Below are 25,312 nucleotides of genomic sequence, written 5' to 3'. Positions count from 1 at the left end.
CCTTGTGGGTGGACGTCCCACGCCCCGTTTTCCGGTACGCGGCCTCCATTCCAGAACCTTTCTGCCCCATCGGCCGTCAGTTCTGCGTACTATGTGCCCTGCCCATTGCCACTTCAGCTTGCTAATCCGTCGGGCTATGTCAGCGACTTTAGTTCGTTTACGATACAAACAAGAGGTACTCTAATATAGGTACTTGAAAGTACGCTTCCAAGTATTCAACATTGTTTTTCTCCCAGGTGGCGCCGGAGGCAAGGGTGTCTGGGGCGCTCCCGGCTCGGAAATGCTGGAGGAGCTGGTGGAAGACGCCAACGACCCCAACTACGACTCCGAGGCCATCTCCAACGGGGACGTCGAGTTCAAGCAGGTCATCGTTGAGGCTGACCCTGAAGAAGTCATGGTAAGTGTTCTATTGACTTGCTTGGAGATGTTTTCAGACAAAAGAAGTCCACTGCTGGACAAAGACCTCCCCCATCGTGATCGAAGGCGTGATCGAATCAGAAATGAGGAGATCCGCAGGAGTGACCGACATAGCTCACAGATTTGCTAAAATCAAGTGGTAGTTGGGGGGGGGGAACAAAGCTCGTAGAGACGATGGCCGTTGGCGCAGAAAAGTTCTCGAGTGGCGACCACGGGCCGGAAGACGTAGCGTAGGCAGGCCTCCCACTAGGTCATTGGTTCCCAAAGTGGGGGGCTCCTAGGCCAACTCCAACGGGGACGTCGAGTTCAAGCAGGTCATCGTAGAGGCTGACCCTGAAGAAGTCATGGTGAGTGTCATGAATTCTTTTGACTTTGGCCTATTTTCAGATAAACGACGTCAATTCTTTGGAAAAATTAATTGAAGCCTCGTTTCCAACAAAGCGGAGAGGAGAAGTGTTTTGAATAAATCAGGTTTCATTATTTCCACTTCTCGTCTCCGCTCCGCACAACTCCGCTCCGCGCTTTGACAGCCCGACAATTCTCCGTTTCGCAAAATTTGACAGCCCGACAATTCTTCGTTCCGCTTCGCCTTAGTGGAAACTGGGGCTTAGTTTGACGCCAAAACCACAGTGTCAGCATTGTTGGAGGTAAGATAGCCAGTTCCTCTGTGGTTGAGGATTCAGTGTGAAGCTTGCTTCCACCTTCGGCCACCTTTGTAGTTGATAACTTACTTGGCCTGTTGAACTTTGGGTGAATAAAAAACTCAATACTTGCAATTTGTATCAAATTCAAATTCTTTATTGCTACAATGTTGTCAAAGCCTACATATTACATTTTATACTAAGTATAAATACAATTTACATACAATTAAGTAGGTACAATCAGTATTCATTTGTATTCTTCTCTTCTTGTTGATAAAATGTACGTGGATTTTGAATTCTACACAATGTTTTTCTTACCACAAGGTAAATGTAGGTGAAGATTAAAATATTTTATACGATCGAAGATCGGCGTGCTAACATTCCATTGCGAATGCGACGCTATGTGTGAAATCGAATGCTATGACCTCTGCAACATAGACCATTAGGGTAGGCTGAGCACTATAGAGCGCTACATACGCGGCGTATGCCCTCACCAGATCGTCGGTCCACCTAGTGGGAGGCCTGCCCACGCTACGTCTACCAGCCCGTGGTCGCCACTCGAGAACTCCTGTGCCCCAACGGCCATCGTCTCTACGAGCTATGTGCCCCGCCCACTGCCAATTAATTTTAGCAATTCTGCTAGCTATGTCGGTTACATTGGTTCTCTTGCGGATCTCCTCATTTCTGATTCGATCACGCAGGGAAACTCCGAGCATAGCCCGCTCCATCGCTCTTTGGGTGACCTTGAGCCTTCTTATGAAATCCATAGTAAGCGACCACGTTTCCGATCCATAAATCATCACTGGCAACACACACTGGTCAAGACTTTTGTCTTGAGACTGCGGTATTTCGGACGTGAGCATATTGCGAAGCTTCCCGAACGCTGCCAAGTCGAGTTGGATTCGACGATTTACCTCTTTCAGTGTACCACAGTCTTAACTATTAACACCACACGCTCGGCCTTGAGCAGTGTTTACTCGATCGCGACAAAACACACGCTCAGACGCAGTTGTACAAATGTTTTTGTGTATTTTTATCGGGTAACTCGTTCCAACGACGAGAAAATTCAAGAATTAAAGCAATAGAAAAATAAAATAATTTATCGAGGTTTCCGGCGACTGGGACCGCAGTTAACTAGGACCGCCAATGATATTATAGAACTATAGATATGTTACGTTCATAGAAATTACGATTTGAATCCGTGCCGAGCTATTCCAAATTGCACACATTGACAAATGTAACTGATAAGTGAAACAACAGATACGAAATAGCACGCAAATGAAAGAGATAGCTATAGTTTTAACGATTCTGCGCTAACTAATCTATGTCCGCAGCGCACGCATCCTTATCGCTCTAACGTCAAAACAAGATCGCTTTCTCTTTCTTAACTTGAACATGGCGCATGGCGTCTTGATTGTTTGCATAAATAATTGAAAATATAAATACTAAATAATTTTGCATAATCACATGTGGTAAGAGATCCCTTGTATTTTGTTTACTTTAGAGTCATAATTGGTACACTTTCGAAACACACACGATGGCATTTTTTATTTATTTTGGTAAGAACACAGGAACTTACGGTGTGGTACGCACGCGATTGCGCACGACGCAGGCCACACGAAGACTAAACACAAGACGTCCCAATTGGGACGTATTTGAGTATTCACAGCGCGAGCGCTTATAACATATCTGCTTTTGTTTTTATATAAGGTGTTATTTTTTGTACTGATCATACTTTACCAACGCATCTAATAAAATCATACAAATACAACCCAAGTGTTTTTAAAAAAAAAATCAGGCTAGTTTTCGAGTAAAACGACAAAGAATGTTTCGAAAAAAATAAAAAATAAATCATCCTTTGAGCGCGGTGAGTATTCGTTTGTACGCACTATCGTAGTAGCCGGCCGAGGGCAACGACCACTGCCACGTGCCGCGCCGCGTGAGTCGGCCATATTGATATCGCTCGCTGCCAGTCGCTCCGCGCCCACAGCCCGCGCCGAGCCGCCGATCGGCATGCGGGAGCGCAACAACATAAATAATCGTCCCAGTCCGTCCAATGCGCCCAAACGTATTGCAGTGTATGTGTGATTTATTACAATGCCGCGCTTGATCAATAACAAAACGCAGGTGAAATTATGTTTCGGGCACACTAACTGGCCGACGAGAAACATTGACGAGTCGAAAACCTTCATACCTTGCTTGTTTGGAGCCGCGCAGCGCTTCAGGGAGCGCAGCCGTATCCTGACTTGACGAGATTCCGTGCGCTTCGAGGACGAAGTTCTGGATTTCAATTTCAATCACCGGCACAGTGCTGGCGGTACCCAGATGCGAGCGCCGCAGACGGCGGCTTTTGCGTAAAAATACGGAATGCCTTATCAAGGAGTTGTTGCCAGAGGGCCACGACCGCGACCTAGTTCTATCGATGGTTATTGCGGAAGTCTACCTAGGTACATACCTACAGTGTGATTTGGACAGATGAGTGCTTGTTTACGCGAAAGGGACTTTTTCCGTAAAAAAGTTAGTGCGCGAATTGTGAATACAACATCCGACGTGGTGTCTAGTGAACAGCAAGCAAGTGTGCAGCCCGAAAGCATTACCTCAATTCGATCGTGGCTAGATTAGACAGTGCAAGACAGTGTTTACGTGAACATTCAACAAAGGCTTGACGTTCAAAATGTATTGTGATTAGTGTAATAATAACCTAGGAACTTTAAATAACAACATTCAAAATAGGTAAATGTGTGAATAAGTAAAATCAATGAATCTAAAGTGTGATGGCAAATCATAATTTAGGAATTAAAACCAGGAAAATTTATCAGTGAGTTTTATTTACAACACCTACCTATTCATATTCAATATTAGGGTGCATTTCCACTGAAGCGAAGCGAAGTAGTAATAGGTATGTACCTATCAATTTTTTATTACGTCTCTAAATAAATTGCGTAGGCATTACGAAACCGTAGATATTGAATTCCAATTTCTATCCTTTTTTAAATTTCTAGTTTAACGCGGATGATTCGCCTCGGTTCGTTGGAAAAGTCCCCCGCTATTACACTAATGAAAATACACTTATTTACCTACTTATGTAGCTAGATTTTGTTTCTCCCAGCGCGTAGTACCTATTAACATGACGTAACATCGTACATACTCACGAGTGATAATTTTTGGTAACGTAGGTTTAGTGTAATCTAACCTTTATGTGTGTGAACGTTGAATGAATGCGCGCGGCCATTGTTCGTACTCGTATGAATGAAATGAGTAAAGAAAGAGAGAGAGGCAGTGAGTGAAGACAGGATGGTTGTAAAAATAATATCTTTTTTTTGTTAGGTAAAGTAAAAACAAAAACTAGCCTGATTTTTTTTTTAAAAACACTTGGGTTGTATTTGTATGATTTTATTAGATGCGTTGGTAAAGTATGATCAGTACAAAAAATAACACCTTATATAATATCATTGAGGACCGCGGTCCCAATCGCCGGATCCGTAAAAATGAAATCATTTTCTTCCGGCGACTGGGACAACTCATTAATTTTAGTACTGTACCGATTTTGGCTTAAATAATAAATTTTTTTAAAGTTATCTATAAGTGGTCCTAGTCGCTGGAAGAAAAATATTAAATTTTAATGGATCCAGGGACTGGGCCCGCGGTCCCAGTTAATTGCGATCCCAGTAGCCGGAATCCTCAATTTATCTATGCTGAAGCTGATGGTACTACGTGCACTGCCCATTGCCACTTCAGCTTGCTAATCCGTCGCGTCGGGCTATGTCAGCGACTTTAGTTCGTTTACGAATCTCCTCTTCTGATTCGATCTCGTAAAGAAACACCGAACATAGCCCTCTTCATTATATTTTACTAGCTTTCCGCCCGCGGCTTCGCCCGCGTGGAATTTTGTCTGTCACAAAAAAACTTTATCGCGCGCGTCCCTGTTTCAAAAACCGGGATAAAAACTATCCTATGTTCTTTCCCGGGACTCAAACTATCTCTATGCCAAATTTCATCAAAATCGGTTGCGAGGTTTAAGCGGGAAAGCGTAACAGACAGACAGACAGACAGAGTTACTTTCGCATTTATAATATTAGTTGGGATTTTTTTGGTTAGCTTATCTCAAAAACTACTGGTCCGATTTTAAAAATTATTTCTGTTTTCAATAGCTCATTTATCGGGGAAGGTTTATACTATACAGGGTGAAAACGATAAGTGATTTCACTCGATTTATTATAGCTGTCGAAAAACTGGTCACTTGGTTACTAACTAGCCTGAGACTGAAAAAACATTCCATTTTCACGCGCGCGAAATAAGTACTAAATAAATAAATAAGCCAATTTAACAAACACGTCATACAAGGAACATTATAGTGCTTCGTTTGTCAACATAAGTCTTCATGTATTTAAGAACTGAGTAACAGCCAAATTACTTATCCACAAATTTCCCTACTAATTAGGTCGTCCTTTCAGCCAAATGGCGTCCACTGCTGGACAAAGGCCTCCCCCAACGACCGGTCCTGCGCCGACCGCATCCAGGCATTATAAAGCTGAAGATTTTTTTTGTTTTGTTGAACCCTCTTCAGGAACTTCTGATCCGATTTCAAAAATTTTGTGTTGGATAGCTCATTTATTGAGGAAGGCTTAGGCTACACCTACAGCCAACAGGGGCTGAGCAGTAAAGTAAAAATGTTGCAAAAACGGGAAATATTATACAAACTATTTTGACGCGTACGTCTATCAACAGTTATCGTAATATAAAAGCAACGTGACGTTTGTTTCTCCACACATACTCCCACATTCACAACATAGTTTCACAAAAACCATTAGTTTAAACTTTAAATTCTCTGACCTATCTTCGTGTTTACTAAAAATACTCGCCACTGTGTTGTTATGATAAGGAAAAAAATACGCTAAGCTTACGCTAGTAGGGGCGTGGCTTGACCTCTGGCGTACGTGAGTGAACGCACGTACGCAGTTTTGGCGGGGGTGATCTAAATTTATGACGCTTACCCTAATAATGTACCAAACTGTGTAATGTTTTGGTTGTTGCGTTACATTATGATGTTCGCATGACTTCGCTCGCGTGGATTTTTGTCTGTCACAGAAAAACTTTATCGCGCGCGTCCCTGTTTCAAAAATCGAGATAAAAATTATCCTAGGTCCGTTTCCGGGACTCAAACTTCATCAAAGTCGGTTCAGTGGTTTAGGCGCGAAAGAAAGACAGACAGACAGTTACTTTCGCATTTATATTATTAGTATAGATAGCCAGCAGTTATGTGTAATGTTTGAATTTTGATACTATTATTACATTGTAATTTTGAGTCATAAAATTATGTAAAATAGCAGTATGAATGAGATTCACAAATTATTCTAGTATTATAAATAGAAAAGTCTGTCTATGTGTTATCTTTTTAGACTTAAGCTCATGGCAGACTTATCAACTCGGAAAGGGATCAACAACGTATCGCCTTTCGCGAGCTGACATTGCCTTTCAAGCGATTTCAATTGCGAGGCGTGGCGTTTACGTTACGCTGCGGATAACGCATACAAATAATACTGACTGCCTCGAGTTGATACGGCTACGATCCCTTTCCGGGTTTGATAAATGTGCTACGTCCTTTAAACCACTGCACTGATCCGATTAGATCATTGGTTCCCAAACTTATTTGACGTTTCGACCATACAAAAAATTCGGCGCCCCCGTCCTCCAGTCAAGATTATTTATTGGTCGTATCGAGCAGTCTGGAATGCATTCTCTCAGCGGTCGCAGGTTTTTTATACTTAAGTACACAGATGGCCCAATTTCTTCAGGATTAAATAGATATTTTTTTTCGTAATCTTTTAACAGGCTAAGTTGCGGTTTGGACGGCTGGAAATAGCTTAGAATATTAGTAAATAATGCAGTTATACCTACCTAGGTTGTTTCAAGTCACGATCTAGCAGGTCTTCGGAGAAAATTAGTACTTTATGTCTCGTTTCATACAAAAAAAACACAAATTATTTTTTTTAAGCTAAAGTATCAGGTTTAGAGAAAAATGTGATATGACATGTCGTGATGAGTGAGCAAAGGCCTATCGATTGGCAATTTTTAAAATTCGATTTTCGGAAAAAATCCCTATGTCCACTTTAATGCCATTTCGATCCACTGTGCCGCGCCCCCCTTTAAAGGTCTTTGCGCCTCCCCTGGGGGGCGCGCTCCCCACTTTGTGGACCAATGGATTCGATAAAATCTTTACTAATATTTAATTGTACGTGCTATTGACTGTACCTCCATTACGTCAAACTTTTTGCACAACCGTCATTAGGCTTCCACTGCAACAACTAATTTGCCCAACAACAATGTTAGACAAATAGTTTCTCGATAATCGCTCGCAGTCACGCCACGGCCGCTCGATATCGGCCGAGTCGACGACCCCTCACTGTGTCGCGGGTTGGCAATGAGGCACAGGATGAATAGATCAGTAAACACAAATAAATAAATAAATCCCTTCTTCCCTACTTCTTGTCGTGTCGACAGCAAACCTACACAGTGTCAGCCCAAAACTCTGCTACAAGAGTGACGTTGTCTGTCAGTAGCCTTCATTAAATCTTCCTGCGTGGAGTTGTTTGGGCACACAGGGCACGACATCATGTGCTTCGTCGACTGGGGAATAAAATCACACTTGCACTCCTTCCCAGCGGTTCCCGAATGGTGGTCCGCGGAACCCTGGGGTTCCGTGGAAAGGCCGCAAGGGTTCCGTAAAAAATATTATCCCACGTTTCGTGACCGACGTTGTTCGCTCGCACCGACTTGTTTACGCACAAGGGAGGGGCAGGGCGTGCGGGCGGAGAAGTACGGGGGTTCCGCTAGGAAAAGTATAATCAATTAGGGTTCCTTGGCAAAAAAAAATTGGGAAACCCTGCTATAGGCTACGCTTAACTGAATCAGTGCCTGAGATACAGGAGCGACACGGGAGGGATGACATTGAGATATTACCTATGACGTGACAGAGTATACAAATTTGAAGTCTCGCTGACTTTTGACGTCGACAAAAACGCCCTAACCGTGCCGCTCCCTTACCTCGAGCACTAAGTTACGCGCTAGACCTGTAGTAGCCCCAATAATAATATAAGCGAAAGTAACTCTTATCTGTCTTTACGCCTTCTCGTAAACCACTAAAACAATTTTCATGAAATTTAGTATAGATAGAGATTACTTGAGCCGGGACTAAAAGGACACTTTTTATCCCGGTTTTTGAAAAAAAGTCGTTCCTCCTGGTTTGGCTGCTTCATTTGTGCTACATCCCGACCCGTTGCCAGACTGCATCGTAGAATATGTTTACGTGCGCCGGCGTCGGTTTGTGACATCATTTGAATCGCAAACCGTTCAGCTTTTGAGTGACAGGTGACACATTTGAAACCGTATATCATCATCAGAGGGCTTAGCCTAGGCGCAGACCATCGATTTTTCGTCGGCCGATAGTTTAGTCGGGCAGTTGATCAGTATGGGCATGGAAGTGCGCACATTACACCGATTTGATTTGGCCGATTCTTCATACAATTTTAAATCGGGCACGACTATCGGCCAACTAAAAATCGGTGGTCTACTAGGCGTAGAGTCTTAGTGTGAGTTTACATCAAACGGCGTCACTAGTGAGCGCGTAAAAAAATGACATTAAATGTATGACGGATTGTACAGCGCCCCTAGCGGAAACTTTCAAAAACTATAATTTTAAAAGTGGATGTAAACTCACACTAAGGCCCAGAACAGACGGTGAAACGCAACTGCTAGTTACTTTTGAGTTGCATCCAAGTTTCAAACTAGTCGCGTTATGTGTGGTCTCTTAACGGACGCTATGGCAGAAACTTAGATGCAACTCAAAAGTAACTAGCAGTTGCAGTTTCGTTGCAGTTGCGTTTTACCGTCTGTTCTGGGCCTAAGCCCTCGGATGTCGCTGTACGATCCTTTTCAAACATTGCAACAAAAAAACATAATTTTTTTTCGTATTTCGCATCAAAATGTTGCACATGCATCCAAGAATGCAGTTTGCATACAGAATGAGGCTGGCAATGCGATTGTCACTGACCCCGCAGAGATTCGTGCTGTATGGATTGCCGATGAGTTTCAAAGTTTTTTATTCTTGGTTGATGCCAATTTTTGGCGTCAGAATACCCATTGTTCGTTTCAAAGGGAAAAAATGAGTTTAGATACTTAATTTTTGTTGTTTCAAAAATTCGTTCGTTTCGTTTCAGCCAAATTACTGTCCACTGCTGGACAAAAAATTTCCACAACGACCGGTCTTGCGCCACCCGCATCCAGGCTCATCCCGCGACCTTCACCATCAGATCGTCGGTCCACCTAGTGGGGGGCTTACCCACACTACGTCTTCCGACCCGTGGTCGCCACTCGAGAACTTTTCTGCCCCAGTGTCTATATTTGAAGACCACACGGGAAAAACAAAGAATGTCAAAAAACTACAATTAAGAGAAAAACGGTTTTTAAAGGTAGTTTGAAAGTCTATATTTCTTTCATGTTAGACTCTTTTATGTGAGATATTGAAACAACTTATTACTGTGTTAACTTTGTTTAAATAAGTTTTAAGTTATGGTCCATAATATAACCGTTTCTTGCCATGGATAAACCAACACAAATTGAACTATTACAGTTGACCACGACGATTTTACCCAATTCTGATTTTTGAAATAGAATGTTTCCCTAAAAAGCTAACAGATGGCATTAAAAAATAAGTTTCACAAAAAAGGTGACATTCATTGTTTTTCCCGTGTGGTCTTCATTTATGTATTGGGACTTTCTTAGCGGCCTAAAAAGGACAAATACAAATACAAATATTTTATTATGAAACACATGTTACATTGTCATTACAAATTACTTAGCCTTATCCATTTAAGTTTTAAAAAACTTGTCCTAGGATAAGGCTGCTCTTCACAATGTTTAAAATTTCTAACATGAGTAGGTAACTAATAGTTTTACGTTTAACAATTCCACGAAACTCAGCAATATGTTATAAACAAAACTTTATAAAAATCCCTATGAAAAACATAAGAAATTAACGCAAAGCTTTTATTTATAATCAAAATTCATAAATTATTAGTTTTTCACTTTCCATATAACCAGTCGGACCTACCAAAACTGCAAAATCGCCCCTATCCCAACCAAATAAACGTTTAAAATATAATATCTTTGATTGTTCCAGCACAAATCGGAGCCGGTTATCCTGGAGTACTTCGAGCATGGCGACACCAACGCCGCCTGTGAAGACTTCCTGGAGTTTGTCACCGCGAAACGGAGTCACTTGGTATGTAGAATTTATGTATTAATACGTAGGGGTGTAGTTATCAGGGCCGGACCGTGAGTTTAGGGGGCCCTGGGCTAATACTACTTAGGGGCTCACCTACTATATTCTTTCGCATTATCGTCTATTTTTGACTTTGACTTGACTTAGCTGGAATAAACCCCTGGAATCCACGGGGCCCTGGACTGAAGCCTAAAAAGCCATATTGTAGATCCGGCCCTGGTAGCTGTTAGGTAGTTAAATCGCGATGATGCACTGATAGAGTTGCTAAAACGCGCGATTCCGATACCGCGTCCGAACGCATGAAGTCGCTAAATCCCGATGCTGCATCGATGGAGTCGAAAAATGCCTATCGCCGATGTTAAAAGTAGAATGCCTTTTTTTTTTTTTTAGGTGGTAAAAATGCATTGAGCTGCATACCCGCCGCTGTGGTCAGGCGACGGGTTATGTGGGGCTAGTCTCCCCTCCAGACGGGAGGGGCCTACCCACTAAAAAAATCCACCAGTGTCCTTCTTTCTGAGCATAGGGGAGTTGCCGGTGTAGCGAACCTTAACCCGAGTTCCACCTATGCTCAGTTAATCCGCTGTGCGGACCCACCTTATTATTACCACAGGACAACTCTAAGCAGGCGCCTATGCGCCTTCCGCCAGTTTATGTACAGCTGTACAATTTTTACAATTTATGTACACAATATATACAGAAATATTCTAAGACTGTACAACTAATGCCTGCTGTAACTCTTACATGTACTACACAACGGTAAAAGAAAAGTTTAAAGAAACGGGTAGAAAAAGCAAACATCGCTAAAAGTCCCGCAGACTATAGACTTTTTATCGGTCGATAGTTACCACACTTTTAAATACTTGACGTCACGGGCCTCTTCTTTTGAACTGTACCGCGCTTTATCATTTTAAATGTTTATTAGTTTGAAAAAGTGAAAGTACGTGTCGAGTATTTTTTGATAAGTTAACTGACGAACTAATTAAAACTCTAGCTTTTTTCCCTATTGTAGAGGGTCATACTCCTGCAGTGGATACCAAATAACCCGATGATGATGATGATGATAATTCCACAGGTGTGCGAGATGATAGTTGAGATCGCGTTGGACCACAAGCCTTCGCACTGTGAGATGGCGTCCGTCCTCATCTCAGATTTGTACGGGAGGGTGTTTTCCGCGAAAGACATTGGCTATGGTGAGTTTGTGTTTATAAAGTACTAGCGCCCGCGACTTCGTACGCGTGGACACCGTTTTACCCCCTTAGGGGTTGAATTTTGCAAAATACCGTCTTAATGAGCACCTACGTTCTAAAAAAATTCAAAATTCAAAATTTATTTATTTGGTAATAATAGCACACAGCACTATAACCACCAAGGTTATAATGTAGTAATTAACTAATTATCCGACCTATTCGACAGGTTATACAATATTCTTAGTAAGTACCTACTTATAAATATTAAAACACTGTAAGTACATCAAATCAAATTTTTGCACTAATGTTAATTAATGGCATTATCGCAGCACAAAAGTAGTTTACAACTTCACTTTTTATTTTATTTTATTGGTGTTAATATCAACAATAAAACCATTGCATTATCGCATACATTGTGTATCGCAAGTTTTATCAACTTGCTTAAAAGAAATAGGTAGGTACGTATGAAAAAACTCACACGAATAAGCAACTAGTGTAAGTGGCGGCTGTGTTAAAATTTAATGAGCCCGGAAAAGGAACCCCCCAGCAAAATTTGAGACTCCTAGCACTTGTAATTTCTGAGATCTCCATGGGATATAAAGCGACCCTAATATTTTATGAATTATGCTTAAGAAGGATCTAAAGAACCCCATAAAAACTACATTTTTACGTTCAAGTTTTTGGATTTCACAATTTTAATTATTTTCACGGAGTAAGTAGGGTAACGGCACCAGTGGTCAGCCTCATAACAGCTTTTTGAAGTTTTGACAATTGTCATTTCTACTACAATCGTCGAATAAAAAAACGTACAACATGTATGGATTTATTGTTTATTGTAGTTTCGAATCAACGTTTATCAAAAACAATAATTCTCTTAGTAAAATATATAATTAATTTTAAACAAAAAATGGCCCAGTGTCCCAGTGAACAGCCTCTAAAAACCAATAAACAGCCTTGTTGGACCCAGTGTTCAGCCTATAGTAAGTATAACTAATAATGAGATCAAAATAAACAATGTTATATCAAAATCAACGACATTAATCACATTTTTATAGCAACGATTCACTTAGCACAAAAAAAAATGTATATCGCACATTATACAAATTAATATTATTTTAAACATACTATTACAATCTCTTTGTGTCTTCTTAATTTTCTAGGAACTTCTTATCATAAAAACAGCTATATTTCTTAAAAAAAATCAACGATATTAATATATAATATGTCCTATTGATGTATCTATAATCCACTATGTATATAATTATAATCAACCACAATACTAAGAGGTAACTTCTAATCTCTAAAAAGAAACGAGTTTTTGCCATTCGTCAACTTAATTCTCCGAGCCACTGCTTGTATTGTGTTACCAGTGATAACTTATGGCTCGGAAACGTGGCCTCTCACTATAGGCCTTATACAGAAGCTCAAAGTTGCACAGCGTGCTATGGAGAGGGCTATGCTTGGTGTTTCTTTGCGAGATCGAATCAGAAATGAGGAGATCCGTAAACGAACCAAAGTCGCTGACATAGCCCGACGGATTAGCAAGCTGAAGTGGCAATGGGTAGGGCACATAGTACGCAGAACTGACGGCCGATGGGGCAGAAAGGTTCTGGAATGGAGGCCGCGTACCGGAAAACGCAGCGTGGGACGTCCACCTACAAGGTGGACCGACGACATCGTAAAGGTAGCAGGGAAGCGCTGGACGCAGGCCGCTACCAATCGATCAACATGGAAAGCATTGGGGGAGGCCTATGTTCAGCAGTGGACGTCCTATGGCTGAAATGATGATGATGATGCTGATGACTGCTTGTATTTAAGATTTCCGATATTTTTCGGTCAGGTATGAATGTTTCTCTATTACTAGTTCTAAGCACTGGCCTATTTATAATCCCAATATTCTCCTTTTTCGGAAATCAGACAAGTTGATTAGACAGGATTTTTACTTTGGGCTTCTTGGTAGATTTTCTTTTAATTTCTTTGGATTGATCGATCTTGCAGTGTGCCTCGAGGAATTCCATATGTTCTACTAGCCTCCCTAATCGGTATTCCACTTCGTATGGCTTCCATGGCAGATGAGAGTTTCTCTGGAGGATACTGTTGTCTTGGCGGCATTTTTAGCTAAAAAAAGTGAACAATAATAACTTTTGGATATGAATATACATTATACCATTATTTCAGGTAAAACTTAACTAACATGAAGTATTACTTATAGATTTACACACAAACATTCGCATTTATACTTAAAATATTATTTCAATAACATCGTGGCTGAATACTGGATCATTGAGACCCAGTGGTCAACCGCTTAAAAAAATATTTTGAAATGCGGCTGACCACTGGGTTTTCTAACAGTTAGGAAATACTTGTCTCACTAAATATGTAAATATAAATTTAACGGTTTTAAGGGCTCGTTTTGCTTTTACTGTTAAAAAAAATAGAAAAACCCAGTAATCAGCCCCCGGGGCTGTCCATTGGATCTTTCATAAAAAATCAGTATCCAATGGTCAGCCCCTCAAATTTTTAAGTAAAAAAACAATATTTTTTATCAAATTTCATAAAATTAAATGCACTAACTAATGTATAAAGTTATTATCTATAAAACACAATCACATTTCATACTAAAATATGTTATTTCTCACCTTTCAAAAGAGCACCACGTGAAACAAAAAATATGGCGGACATGACACTTCTGCTCTTGTCGGCGGACAGCACCTGTATGAACGTATTTACTTCTCTCCCCTGACCCCCTGCCGCTCCTATCGCGTGATGCATGAACCAATAAGGAAACAGAGCTTCTATTTAAGTGCGCGTGATTTGGTTATTTTGATTACAGCGATATTTATGGCCAATAAACAACGCAATAGGCTGATGACTGGTTCCTGGCTGACCACTGGTGCCGTTACCCTATAATGACAGCGAAAGCAATGTACATTTGCTTCATTTATGTCATAGAGTTCATTGTCATCATCATTTCAGCCACAGGACATCCACTGCTGAACATAGGCCTCCCCCAATGACTTCCACATCGCACGGTTGGTCCACCCACAAGGTGGACCGACGACCTGATAAAGGTAGCAGGAAGGCGCTGGATGCAGACCGCTACCAACCGTGCGATGTCAGAGTTATTATGACTCAAAGAAAAAAAGGCATGTAAATAATATTTCTTCCCGCGACCTTCACCAGATCGTCGGTCCACCTAGTGTGGTCGCCACTCGAGAACTTTTCCCAACGGCCATCAGCTCCACGACCTATGTGCCTTATACCGGTTGTTATGGAAATCCTCAGGGGAGGCCTTTGTCCAGCAGTGGACGTCATTTGGCTGAAACGAACGAACGAAATAATATTTAAAACTAAAATTAATATCATTCTTCTTTTCGTGTCGACAACAAACCTACACAGTCTGAGCCCAAAACTCCGCCACAAGAGTGGCGTTGTCAGCAGCACTCATCAAATCCTCCTGAGTGCAGTTGCTTGGGCACTCAGGGCACGACATATGTATATCATTAATTTCATATAACACCCTGTATCTTTCCAGCGTTCGAAAGGCTACTGGACAAGCTTCCGGACTTGGTGCTGGATACGCCCGACGCCGCTGTCTTGCTGTCAAACTTCATAGCGCGCTGCGTGGCCGACGACTGTCTACCGCCGCGGTTTGTGCAGTCGCTGGCAGCGGCTGAGCTGAACACGCACGCCAGGCGAGTTGCGACCTTATTTATTAGTGGATAGGGTTTACATTGCTGTGACAAAGTAGGGAGAAATGTGGAGATGAGTGACAGGCTAGTTGTGACCTTTTGCAGTATTTTATAGAGGTTAGATTGGAGTAGCGGGCGAACAGAGTGAGATGTGGAGATAAACACGAATGCCAGGCGAGTTGCGACCTTAATACATTCTTAATAAGTGCTACATTGGAGTGGTGAGAGTTGGTGTGGGCGTGGAGATGACTACCAGGCGAGTTGTGACCTTTTTTCATAGGGTTTAAGAGCTAGATTAGTGTGATGAGAGGACGTCGAGCGTGGGAGCTGTAGAGAAGAACGCTTGAAGACGCACGCCATGCGAGTTGCGACCTTATTACAAAGGCTATATAAGGTGCTATATTAGAGTAGCGGGCGAACAGAGTGAGATGTGGAGATATTAACGCACGCCAGGCGAGTTTGAACCTTAATACATTCTTTATAAGTGCTAGATTGGAGTGGTAAGAGTAGGTGTGGGCGTGGAGATGACTGACGCGTGAGTTGCGACCTTGTTTCATATTGTTTAAGAGCTAGATTAGTGTGATAGGACCGCGATCGTGGGAGCTGTAGAGATGAACACTTGAAGACGCGTGCCAGGCGAGTTTAAACCTTAATATAGGCTATAGAAGGGCGAAGAGAGTGAGATGTGGAGATAATAACGCACGCCAGGCGAGTTGCGACCTTATTTATTAGTAGATAGGTTTACATTGCTGTGACAAAAAATAGGGAGAGCTGTGGAGATGAGTGACAGGCTAGTTGTGACCTTATTTAGTAGTTAATAGAGGTTAGATTGGAGTAGCGGGCGAACAGAGTGAGATGTGGAGATAATAACGCATGCCAAGCCAGTTTGGACCTTATTACATATCATATAATACTGTGTTTCTACTGATGTGAAGGCAGCCTTACTCCCCAGTAAGACTAGCGGTCCAGTGAAAAGGGTATTCCATTGTAAAATTGCTCAAAACTTCCGGTTCGCTTCAGTGGACAAGCAGCCTCAATGTTGCTTGTGTGGATTTGGATTCAGGCTCCAGGCAAGTTGAGACCTTGTGAGATAGTGTAAAAGGGTGAGATTAGTATGAAGTGTGAGGAAGAGAGCATGAGCTGTGGAATATGGAGTAGATCTAACGCGTCAAGCGAGTTGCTTCCTTGTGAGATAGTAAATAAGAATTAGATTTGTGTGAGGTATAAAAAATCGTACTGGAACACATGAGGTGTGGAGTGGATCTCGCAAGATAGACGATTAGACACCTTGAGCGACAGTGAATAAGGGTCAGATTGCTGTGACAGACAAATTGCGACCTTGTGTAGTAGCGGATAAGTGTCACATCGCCGCTGTCTTGCTGTCAAACTTCATAGCGCTCTGCGTGGCCGACGACTGTCTACCGCCGCGGTTTGTGCAGTCGCTGGCAGCGGCTGAGCTGAACACGCACGCCAGGCGAGTTGCGACCTTATTTATTAGTAGATAGGGTTTACATTGCTGTGACAAAGTAGGGAGAAATCTGGAGATGAGTAACAGGCTAGTTGTGACCTTATGTAGTAGTGTTAAACGGCTAGATTGGTATGACAAAAAACAGAGTGAGATGTGGAGATAAACACGCATGCCAGGTTGCCAGGCAAGTTTGAACCTTAATACATTCTTTATAAGTGCTAGATTGGAGTGGTAAGAGTAGGTGTGGGCGTGGAGATGACTACCAGGCGAGTTGTGACCTTGTGTCGTTGTACGCACGCCAAGTAAGTTTGGACCTTAATACATTCTTAATAAGTGCTAGATTGGAGTGGTAAGAGTTGGTGTGGGCGTGGAGATGACTACCAGGCGAGTTGCGACCTTATTTAGTAGTAGATAGGGGTGAGATTGGAATAGCGGGCGAACAGAGTGAGATGTGGAGAACCTTAATACGTTCTTAATAAGTGCTAGATTGGAGTGACAAGAGTTGGTAGGCTTGGAGATGACTACCAGGCGAGTTGCGACCTTATGTAGTAGTCTATAGATACTAGATTGGAGTGGTGAGCGAACAGAGTGAGATCTAGAGATGATAACGCACGCCAGGCTAGTTTGAACCTTATTACATATCATGTAATACTGTTTTTCTACTGATGTGAAGGCAGCCTTACTCCCCAGTAAGACTAGCGGTCCAGTGAAAAGGGTATTCCATAGTAAAATTGCTCAAAACTTCCGGTCCGCTTCAGTGTACAAGCAGCCTCAATGTTGCTTGTGTGGATTTAGATTCAGGCTCCAGGCAAGTTGAGACCTTGTGAGATAGTGTAAAAGGGTGAGATTAGTATGAAGTGTGAGGAAGAGAGCATGAGCTGTGGAATATGGAGTAGATCTAACGCGTCAAGCGAGTTGCTTCCTTGTGAGATAGTAAATAAGAATTAGATTTGTGTGAGGTATGAAAAATAGTACTGGAACACATGAGGTGTGGAGTGGATCTCGCAAGATAGACGATTAGACACCTTGAGCGACAGTGAATAAGGGTCAGATTGCTGTGACAGACAAATTGCGACCTTGTGTAGTAGCGGATAAGTGTCACATCGCCGCTGTCTTGCTGTCAAACTTCATAGCGCGCTGCGTGGCCGACGACTGCCTACCGCCGCGGTTTGTGCAGTCGCTGGCAGCGGCTGAGCTGAACACGCACGCCAGGCGAGTTGCGACCTTATTTATTAGTAGATAGGGTTTACATTGCTGTGACAAAGTAGGGAGAAATCTGGAGATGAGTGACAGGCTAGTTGTGACCTTGTGTAGTAGCTTAAAGAGGTTAAATTGGTGCGATAAAGAAGCAGAGTGAGCTTATGTAGTAGTTTAAAGATGCTAGATTACTGTGGCGAGAGTGGGTGGGAATGGAGATGACTACCAGGCGAGTTGTGACCTTTTTTCATAGGGTTTAAGAGCTAGATTAGTGTGATGAGAGGACCTCGAGCGTGGGAGCTGTAGAGAAGAATACTTAAGACGCACGCCAGGCGATTTGCGACCTTATTGAATGGACTTTAGGCACAGAATAAGTAATAGTACAGGTACAGAAGGATTACTCCGCAAGACGATTTAAATAAATGCAAGTCTTGCTACGACGCGATACAGTGGAATTCAGCTCGCACAGCACTACGTACCTACAATTTTATTCACCTACAAGTTTTGTCTTTTTCTATCGCGTGCCTCTGAACTCTTCTTACGCTGTTAGGGTTGCTGTCTAGTGAAAAAATAATTAATCTACTTATTTGTAATGAGGTGGGTCAATTTCCCAAACACATTTTTTGAGCGGCGTAGCTGAAAATCATATGTTTTTTATGACATAGAACTTTGATTTTTTTTTACACGAAAATATACAGAGGTTCCATTTTGAGGACAACATTATTAATGAGTATTTTCTTTTACAAATTCGACAAAAAATAATTGAACTAAGCGTTTCTAATTTTGGTGCAGTGTCCACATCCTTAATTTCTTACAATATGTATTTTTTTAGCTGAAGATCAAAACAGAACTTAGGGAAAAAGTATATTTTTGGATTATACAATCTATCTATTATCTAAGATTACCAAATTAAGCAAGTTTCCCAAATAACTGTGATTAAGTCACGTCCTTAAGTTTTGTCCGCGAAAAATTTATGATTTTGGTGTCAATAATGAAATAGCTCGTCAGTTTCTTTAAAGATCAAACAGGATTTAAACACTCCCATCATTCGTTAGGTTTAGTACCGCCCTCGCGAGCAGTGACGGCAGACGGGTGCAAGACCTCTGCGTCTTCCCGCCAAAAACGTAAATGTGTTGTTTTTTTTTAAACGGACAACAATTCTGCAATTTTGGTGTCTTTTTGTATAAGATTTCTAAGCTATTCTTTTTAGTTGAATTCCTCGTATAATGTAAAGGAACTGTTTTCATACCATGTGTTAAAATGTTATTGTTATATTTAAAACAGATTTCATATAATTTAGCTTTTTCAACGAGAATCTAATTTTGGTGAGTCAATTTTGGTGTTTTTGGTGGTGCACCAAAGCATTTTTAACCGACTTAACTCCGTCAATTGTGAACCGATTTTCAAAATTCTTTTTTTGTTCTATAGGGTACACTTATGTGGTGGTCCCATTGTCACCAAGTCAGGATCTGATGATGGGATCCTAGGGAAATCGAGAGTAACCCTCAAATTTTGTAGGAATGCAATACGTTTTCTAAAGTTATTCAAGTAGTCATCATCTAATGTTGATGAGGTGATGATGGAAGGTAAAACTCCTTAACGCTTAGGAGTTGGGGGATAATTCTTTAAATATTTTAGGTAGGTATGTACATACAGTTGTATTATTTCAGGTATTTAAGATGAGCTGATGATGAAAGGTCAAACAACATAAGTTAGGAGTTAGATGATACTCAATACTCATTTGTTGATACATACATTGACACATGATACATTGATACTTTTTAGTTGCCGATATTTAAAGTAGGGAGCCTGTATTTTGCTAGGAAGATTATTTACACTTGGATAGTGATTAAGACTATAATTTTCCATTACAAAATGGAAAATTATAGTCTTAATCACATTAAACATAGGTACTGTCCCTCTTCAGTGACAATAACAAGGACTAATCAACTAAAAAGCATGAAAAAAAATAATTTTAACAAAAAAATTAAAACCGACGCCAACAATCACTTAAAAGTAGAAAATAAGTACGTCGTTATTTATTTATTAGGACAATATACCATGATTAATATTTTTGGAGTCGGTTCTGGTAAATTTAAAACCATTTCTTGAGCTTGGCACTAAGATATGACCGACTGACAGCATATTTTCTAATTTTGGTGCTTAATTATAAATTTTGGTGTTCTCTTAATTTTGGTGTAAGGAAAATCTAAAAAACTACTGGACAAAATTTAATGTCTTAATCATTTTAGAAACAGTATAAGTTTCCAATAAATTTGATATATAATTAAAGAATAAAAATACACAAATAACAATTTCCACCAAAATTAGGCAAAAATATGCACTTGTTGAAATTCACCCAGGTACGTATGTAGGTAAGTAAGTATTACTGTTATTTTACCTTTGTAAAAATAACATTTCAAATATACCTAATTAGGATTAAAAAAACTTGTTTTATTACTCAATGTCTTCATTCATACCTATTTTAACATAAGACAGATAAATTAAACATACTATTACAGAAAAAAGAAGAATCCTATACTATCCTAAGAATTTTATTATTGATTACCTACATGGCCAACATACCTTTCAGCATCTTTGGGAAGCGAAAAAAAAGATAAATCCGGTAGATTTCTTTTCGAATTTAAACACCCGAACGCCGCACAATATTTCTTTCTCTTTATGTCCATTTTTAAATAATACTTCGATCATAGAATTATAATCATACTACAACGCACGCCAGCGTCCTGACGGGCGCGCGCGTGACACTCGACTGATATAATACCCGCCGGCGGGGCGCTTCGCTGTAGGTAATTATCGGATGTACCGCGCGGAGTGAGCCAGGCCTGCTTTAGGTGTTAGATTAGAGTAGCAAGCGAACAGAGTGAGATGTGGAGATATTAACGCATGCCAGGCGAGTTTGAACCTTAATACATTTTTTATAAGTGCTAAATTGGAGTGGTAAGAGTTAGAATGGGCGTGGAGATGACTACCAGGCGAGTTGCGACCTTATGTAGTAGTGTATAAGAGCTAGATTACTGTGGCGAGATTTGGTGGGCGTGGTATACAAGTGACAGTATGAATTGAGAGACCTTATTGCATTACTGATAGTTGCCCTTTTGTACCCTTTGCACCACCGGCCTGCACCACTGGTGGTGCAAAGGGTATTTTTAAATCCCTTTTGCACCACCAACAAATAGTGCTGTGCTACCATCGACTGTAAAACTAGTAGTAGACTGTAAAATACTTAATAATTTAATTGTTATAATTAAATCAAAACCTACTTACCTAAAAGTTTTAATTTGTGTGTGTGTAAGTAAGTGCCTATAAACATTTCACTTCAGTCAGACCCACGATACCCCGGGCCTACATCCTACATACAACGAATAAAGTACCAGGGCAACATAACCATAAAGGAGCTATTTTATGATACATGTTTATTTCTCGGGTCAACCAAGAAGAATTTGATATAGCTCCTTTATGATTATGTTGCCCTGGTACTTAAGGAATTATTCGTTGTATGTAGGTATGAATGGTTGTTATTAATTTTTATGTTATGTTGTCAAATCTGTCCAGTAGTTTCGGAGCCTATTCAGTACAAACAAACAATCAAATCTTTCCTCTTTATAATATTAATATTATATGATTATAGATAATCGTTTTACAGTTAATGGTAGGGCGGCACTATTGGTGGTGCAAAAGGGATTAAAAAATACCCTTTGCACCACCAGTGGTGCAGGCCGGTGGTGCAAAGGGTACAAAAGGGATAGTTGCTAGATTCGTATGAACGGGAGTAGAACTGGCGCGCATGATATAGAATGTGTTGTATGTGTACATCTTTGTTACGATTGGGATAAGGTTGTGTAGTGTTGTCAGCTTTTTGACCATTTTTGGTGTCACCAACTATTTGACACTGACTGTACTAGTGAATAGGAGATACATTCGCGAACTAGTAGAACAGGCTAGATTCCTAAAAAAAATTTTTTAGTCCGTCATGTTTAATATCAAAAAATATTGGACACATATATTTTTATTTGTCAATCTAACAAATAATTACATAGTTATGGTGCGTTGAAGTTCCGCACGACGTCACAACGTGCGGCACTTTTATGCAAGCATTGACGTCACGGGCCTCTTCTTATGAACGTTGGCGCGCTTTATCTCTTTAAATTTTCATTAGTTTGAAAAAGTGAAAAATACGTGTAGAGTATTTTTTGATAAGTTAACTGACTAATTAAAACTCTTGCTTTTTGACCCAGGAAACATCCCTATTTAATACAATATAATACTAGTCGTTTAGTTGATATATTATAAGACTAATCGTTTGATATTGTTGCAGGCAAGCGATCCATAGAGCCGAGACGCTGTTATCCATGAACCAAGGTCTAGTGCGGTTGGATAACATCTGGGGGGTCGGCGGTGGAATCAGGTCAGTACACGGTTCGAGTCTTGTCGTAACCAATATCGTAGGATACGGGACTATTCCCACGTCTAGTTCCCACCGCTGCAACTCCTGTGTAGCCAGGATCTACAGCTTGACCGCCAATAAAAACACAACCAGTGAAGATCGAGTTTGTTTTTGTTTGCTGTCTTTTCCTGAACACTATCATCAACAGCCCTTTACAGTCCACTGCTGGACTATGAGCCTCCTCCACTATAGTGGAGGGTTTTGCCATAATCTCCACGCTTGGCAGGCGGGTTGGAGAGCGCAGTTTAAAAGATTGATGTTTTTCAGAGAGCGCTGCTGCCCATTCTCTGTTTGATGTGTAGTCCTTAAGTCGCCTCTTACGACACCCGCGGGAAGAGTAGGGGTTGGTGACAAATGTATTCTACTCTGCCGTCACCACACGGCTTGCCTGAACACTATAATCCGGGCCTTTTCAAGGCGAGAGTGAATAGGCACTTACAGGGCAGATATGTACCATCCTAGACTGCATCCCACTTAACACCAGGGTTAAGATTGCGATTGCGGTCAAATACCTGCCTTGTCTTACATATAAAAAAGCAGCGCAAAAAATTCACCATTGTCAGCCACTAATAAATAAAATAAATAAATATCCTTGGACATTTTACACTACGCTTCAAGTCCCAAACTAAGCAAAGCTTGTACTATGGGTGCTAGACAACGGATATAAACATACTTAATACTTTTTTTTTTGTAAATACATACTTATTATACATAGAAAACACCCAGTCCAATACAAACAAATATGTTCATGCACACAAATGTTTGTACTGTGCGGGAATCGAACCTGCAACCTCCGGAATAGTAGTCCGTTTTATTAAAGGCCGGTCGATCTATTCTCATAAATAAAACGCTGGATACTCATCTTTCACATTATATTGCCTTAATTTAGATAAAATTCATCACTTAGCACAAAAGCGCGCGGAATCGTCTCCGCGCGTCCCTCTATTCTGACGTTTGATTCTCGTGTGACATTGACATAACGTCAATGTCACTATGACAGCAGCTCATTGGCTATAACGATACCGCTATTTTAACGTTTTATATTTTTCACAATTAACAGTTTCGAACCACTACACAAAGCGGCCGACAATCTATATAAAGATATTTTAATTTTCTTGTATCCAGGCCAGTCAAATCCCTGATCCGTCAAATCCAGCTGCTTCTCAAAGAGTACCTGACTTCCGGCGAGCTGGCCGAAGCCGTGCGATGCGTGAGGGAGCTGGAAGTGCCACACTTCCATCACGAGCTAGTCTACGAGGTAACTATGATATTCCAGCTAAAGCCCGGTCTCTGAGCACGTAGAATAGGGATGTTTCCTGGGTAAAAAAGCAAGAGTTTTAATTAGTCCGTCAGTTAGCTTATCAAAAACTACTCGACACGTATTTTTCACTTTTTAAAACTAATGAAAATGTAAAGAGAAAGCGTGCCAAAGTTCGAAAGAAAAGGCCCGTGACGTCAGTGAGTGCGTAAAAGTGCAGCACTTTGTGACTTCGCGCGGAACTTCAACGCACTATAACTTTGTAATTATTTGTTTGATTGCCAATTAAAAATATATGTGTCCAATATTTTTTTATACTAACATTGACGGACTAAAAAATTTTTTTTAGGAAACTAGCCTGCTATCCATCCTTATCGCTCGCGCGTAATTATGTTGCTGTCGCGCTCGCACACTCACTGCGGGCGCCCGTCGCACAGTCGCGACAGCAATATTATAAAAATTATGCGCGAGCGATAAGGATGGGTAGCTTGGGGTCATTGGACGAAATTCTACGTGCTCACAGACCAGACTATAACATTACCAGAGAACGAGAGGGGCCAAAGCGGAGCGGAGCGGAGAGGAGATGTGTGATCTGTGCGTAGCTGTCAGTCTATTGCTATCTATGGAACATCACACCGCTCCGTATAGATGACCTAAATTGAACTGTCCCACCAATCTCATTGACAGAAAGGTGCCACCATCGTTCAACTGTATTCCTAGTTTCCATCATGGAAAAAATCGGAACCAGCGATCCGATATTGACGGTGGCGCCCCACTGTCAATGTCATGCATAGGACAGTTCAGTATTTTGGAACTATATCAGTGCCGACACCGGCAATCACGGACGTATTCGTTGACGACGATATTTTTGTCGGATCACGGACGCTGCCGCGGCATCAAAAACAAAATAACTTACTTCATAGTTTCTGAACAAGAATATTGATACAGCTCTCTGACATTTTAAAATATTTCACTGACACAACACTGTAGCACTGATACTGAACTGAGCGGACACTGTGACGGAACCACGGTAATACTATCATACAGTATTGTAACTTCATATAAACGGACGAAACGCGAGCTTTCCTTCGAATTTCAAATCTCGGTATGCGCTCGACATGCAAAAGTCGGGGGTGTCGCGAATGTGCCACAGTAATAAACGGACGATGTGTTGTTTTTTAAACAGTAAGTATTTTTTTATAAAAATAATTATAAGTACCTATTTATACAGGGTGTTAGGTAAATGGGTTTTTAAGCCGATACTAGCCCATGTTAACATTTATGCATGTAAATGGTATGGTGAAGTCAGTGATATCTTTTTTTTTTAATTTCATACAAAATAAAATTTATAAAATCAGATTTGTATGAAAATTAAAAAATTATTAAAATGATAATATCAATTTTCTTACTTCATACCATTTATGCATTTTGTACGCCTCAGTCGAAGCGCATACATTTTACGGTTGCAAATTTATAAGATTTGTTACTAAATATTAACACAAATATATTTTTTTAATTAAATGTACTAATGACAAAACTCCATACATTTTTATCCTTATTCATTCACAAAGTATTTTGTTTGTCAAAATAAAATAAAAAATACAATCACAAAATACATTCACAAAACTAAATAGAAATTCTAAGTAGGCAGATGTGATGAAAATAGGGTCTGCAGGTGGGCGGGCAGCCCTATCGCATGTTGTC

The 25,312-nt window shown here is 40.8% G+C and overlaps 1 protein-coding gene across 1 annotated transcript in view; it reads left to right on the top strand.

Annotated features, from left to right (window-relative positions):
* Positions 1–25,312, top strand: part of LOC135085934 (programmed cell death protein 4) — a 32,879-nt gene that overhangs the window by 3,143 nt on the left and 4,424 nt on the right. The window contains exons 2-8 of the mRNA XM_063980718.1: positions 237–397; positions 10,237–10,338; positions 11,411–11,528; positions 15,061–15,243; positions 17,723–17,897; positions 22,222–22,311; positions 23,476–23,608. Of these exons, the coding sequence (XP_063836788.1) occupies positions 237–397; positions 10,237–10,338; positions 11,411–11,528; positions 15,061–15,243; positions 17,723–17,897; positions 22,222–22,311; positions 23,476–23,608 (962 nt within the window). The remainder of the gene's footprint in view (positions 1–236; positions 398–10,236; positions 10,339–11,410; positions 11,529–15,060; positions 15,244–17,722; positions 17,898–22,221; positions 22,312–23,475; positions 23,609–25,312) is intronic.

The sequence above is a fragment of the Ostrinia nubilalis genome, chromosome 30 (genome assembly GCF_963855985.1).
Source record: "Ostrinia nubilalis chromosome 30, ilOstNubi1.1, whole genome shotgun sequence".
NCBI classification, from domain to species: Eukaryota; Metazoa; Arthropoda; class Insecta; order Lepidoptera; family Crambidae; genus Ostrinia; species Ostrinia nubilalis.
Note: the sequence above shows the minus strand (reverse complement) of the source record. Positions and strands in the feature narration are given on the sequence as shown.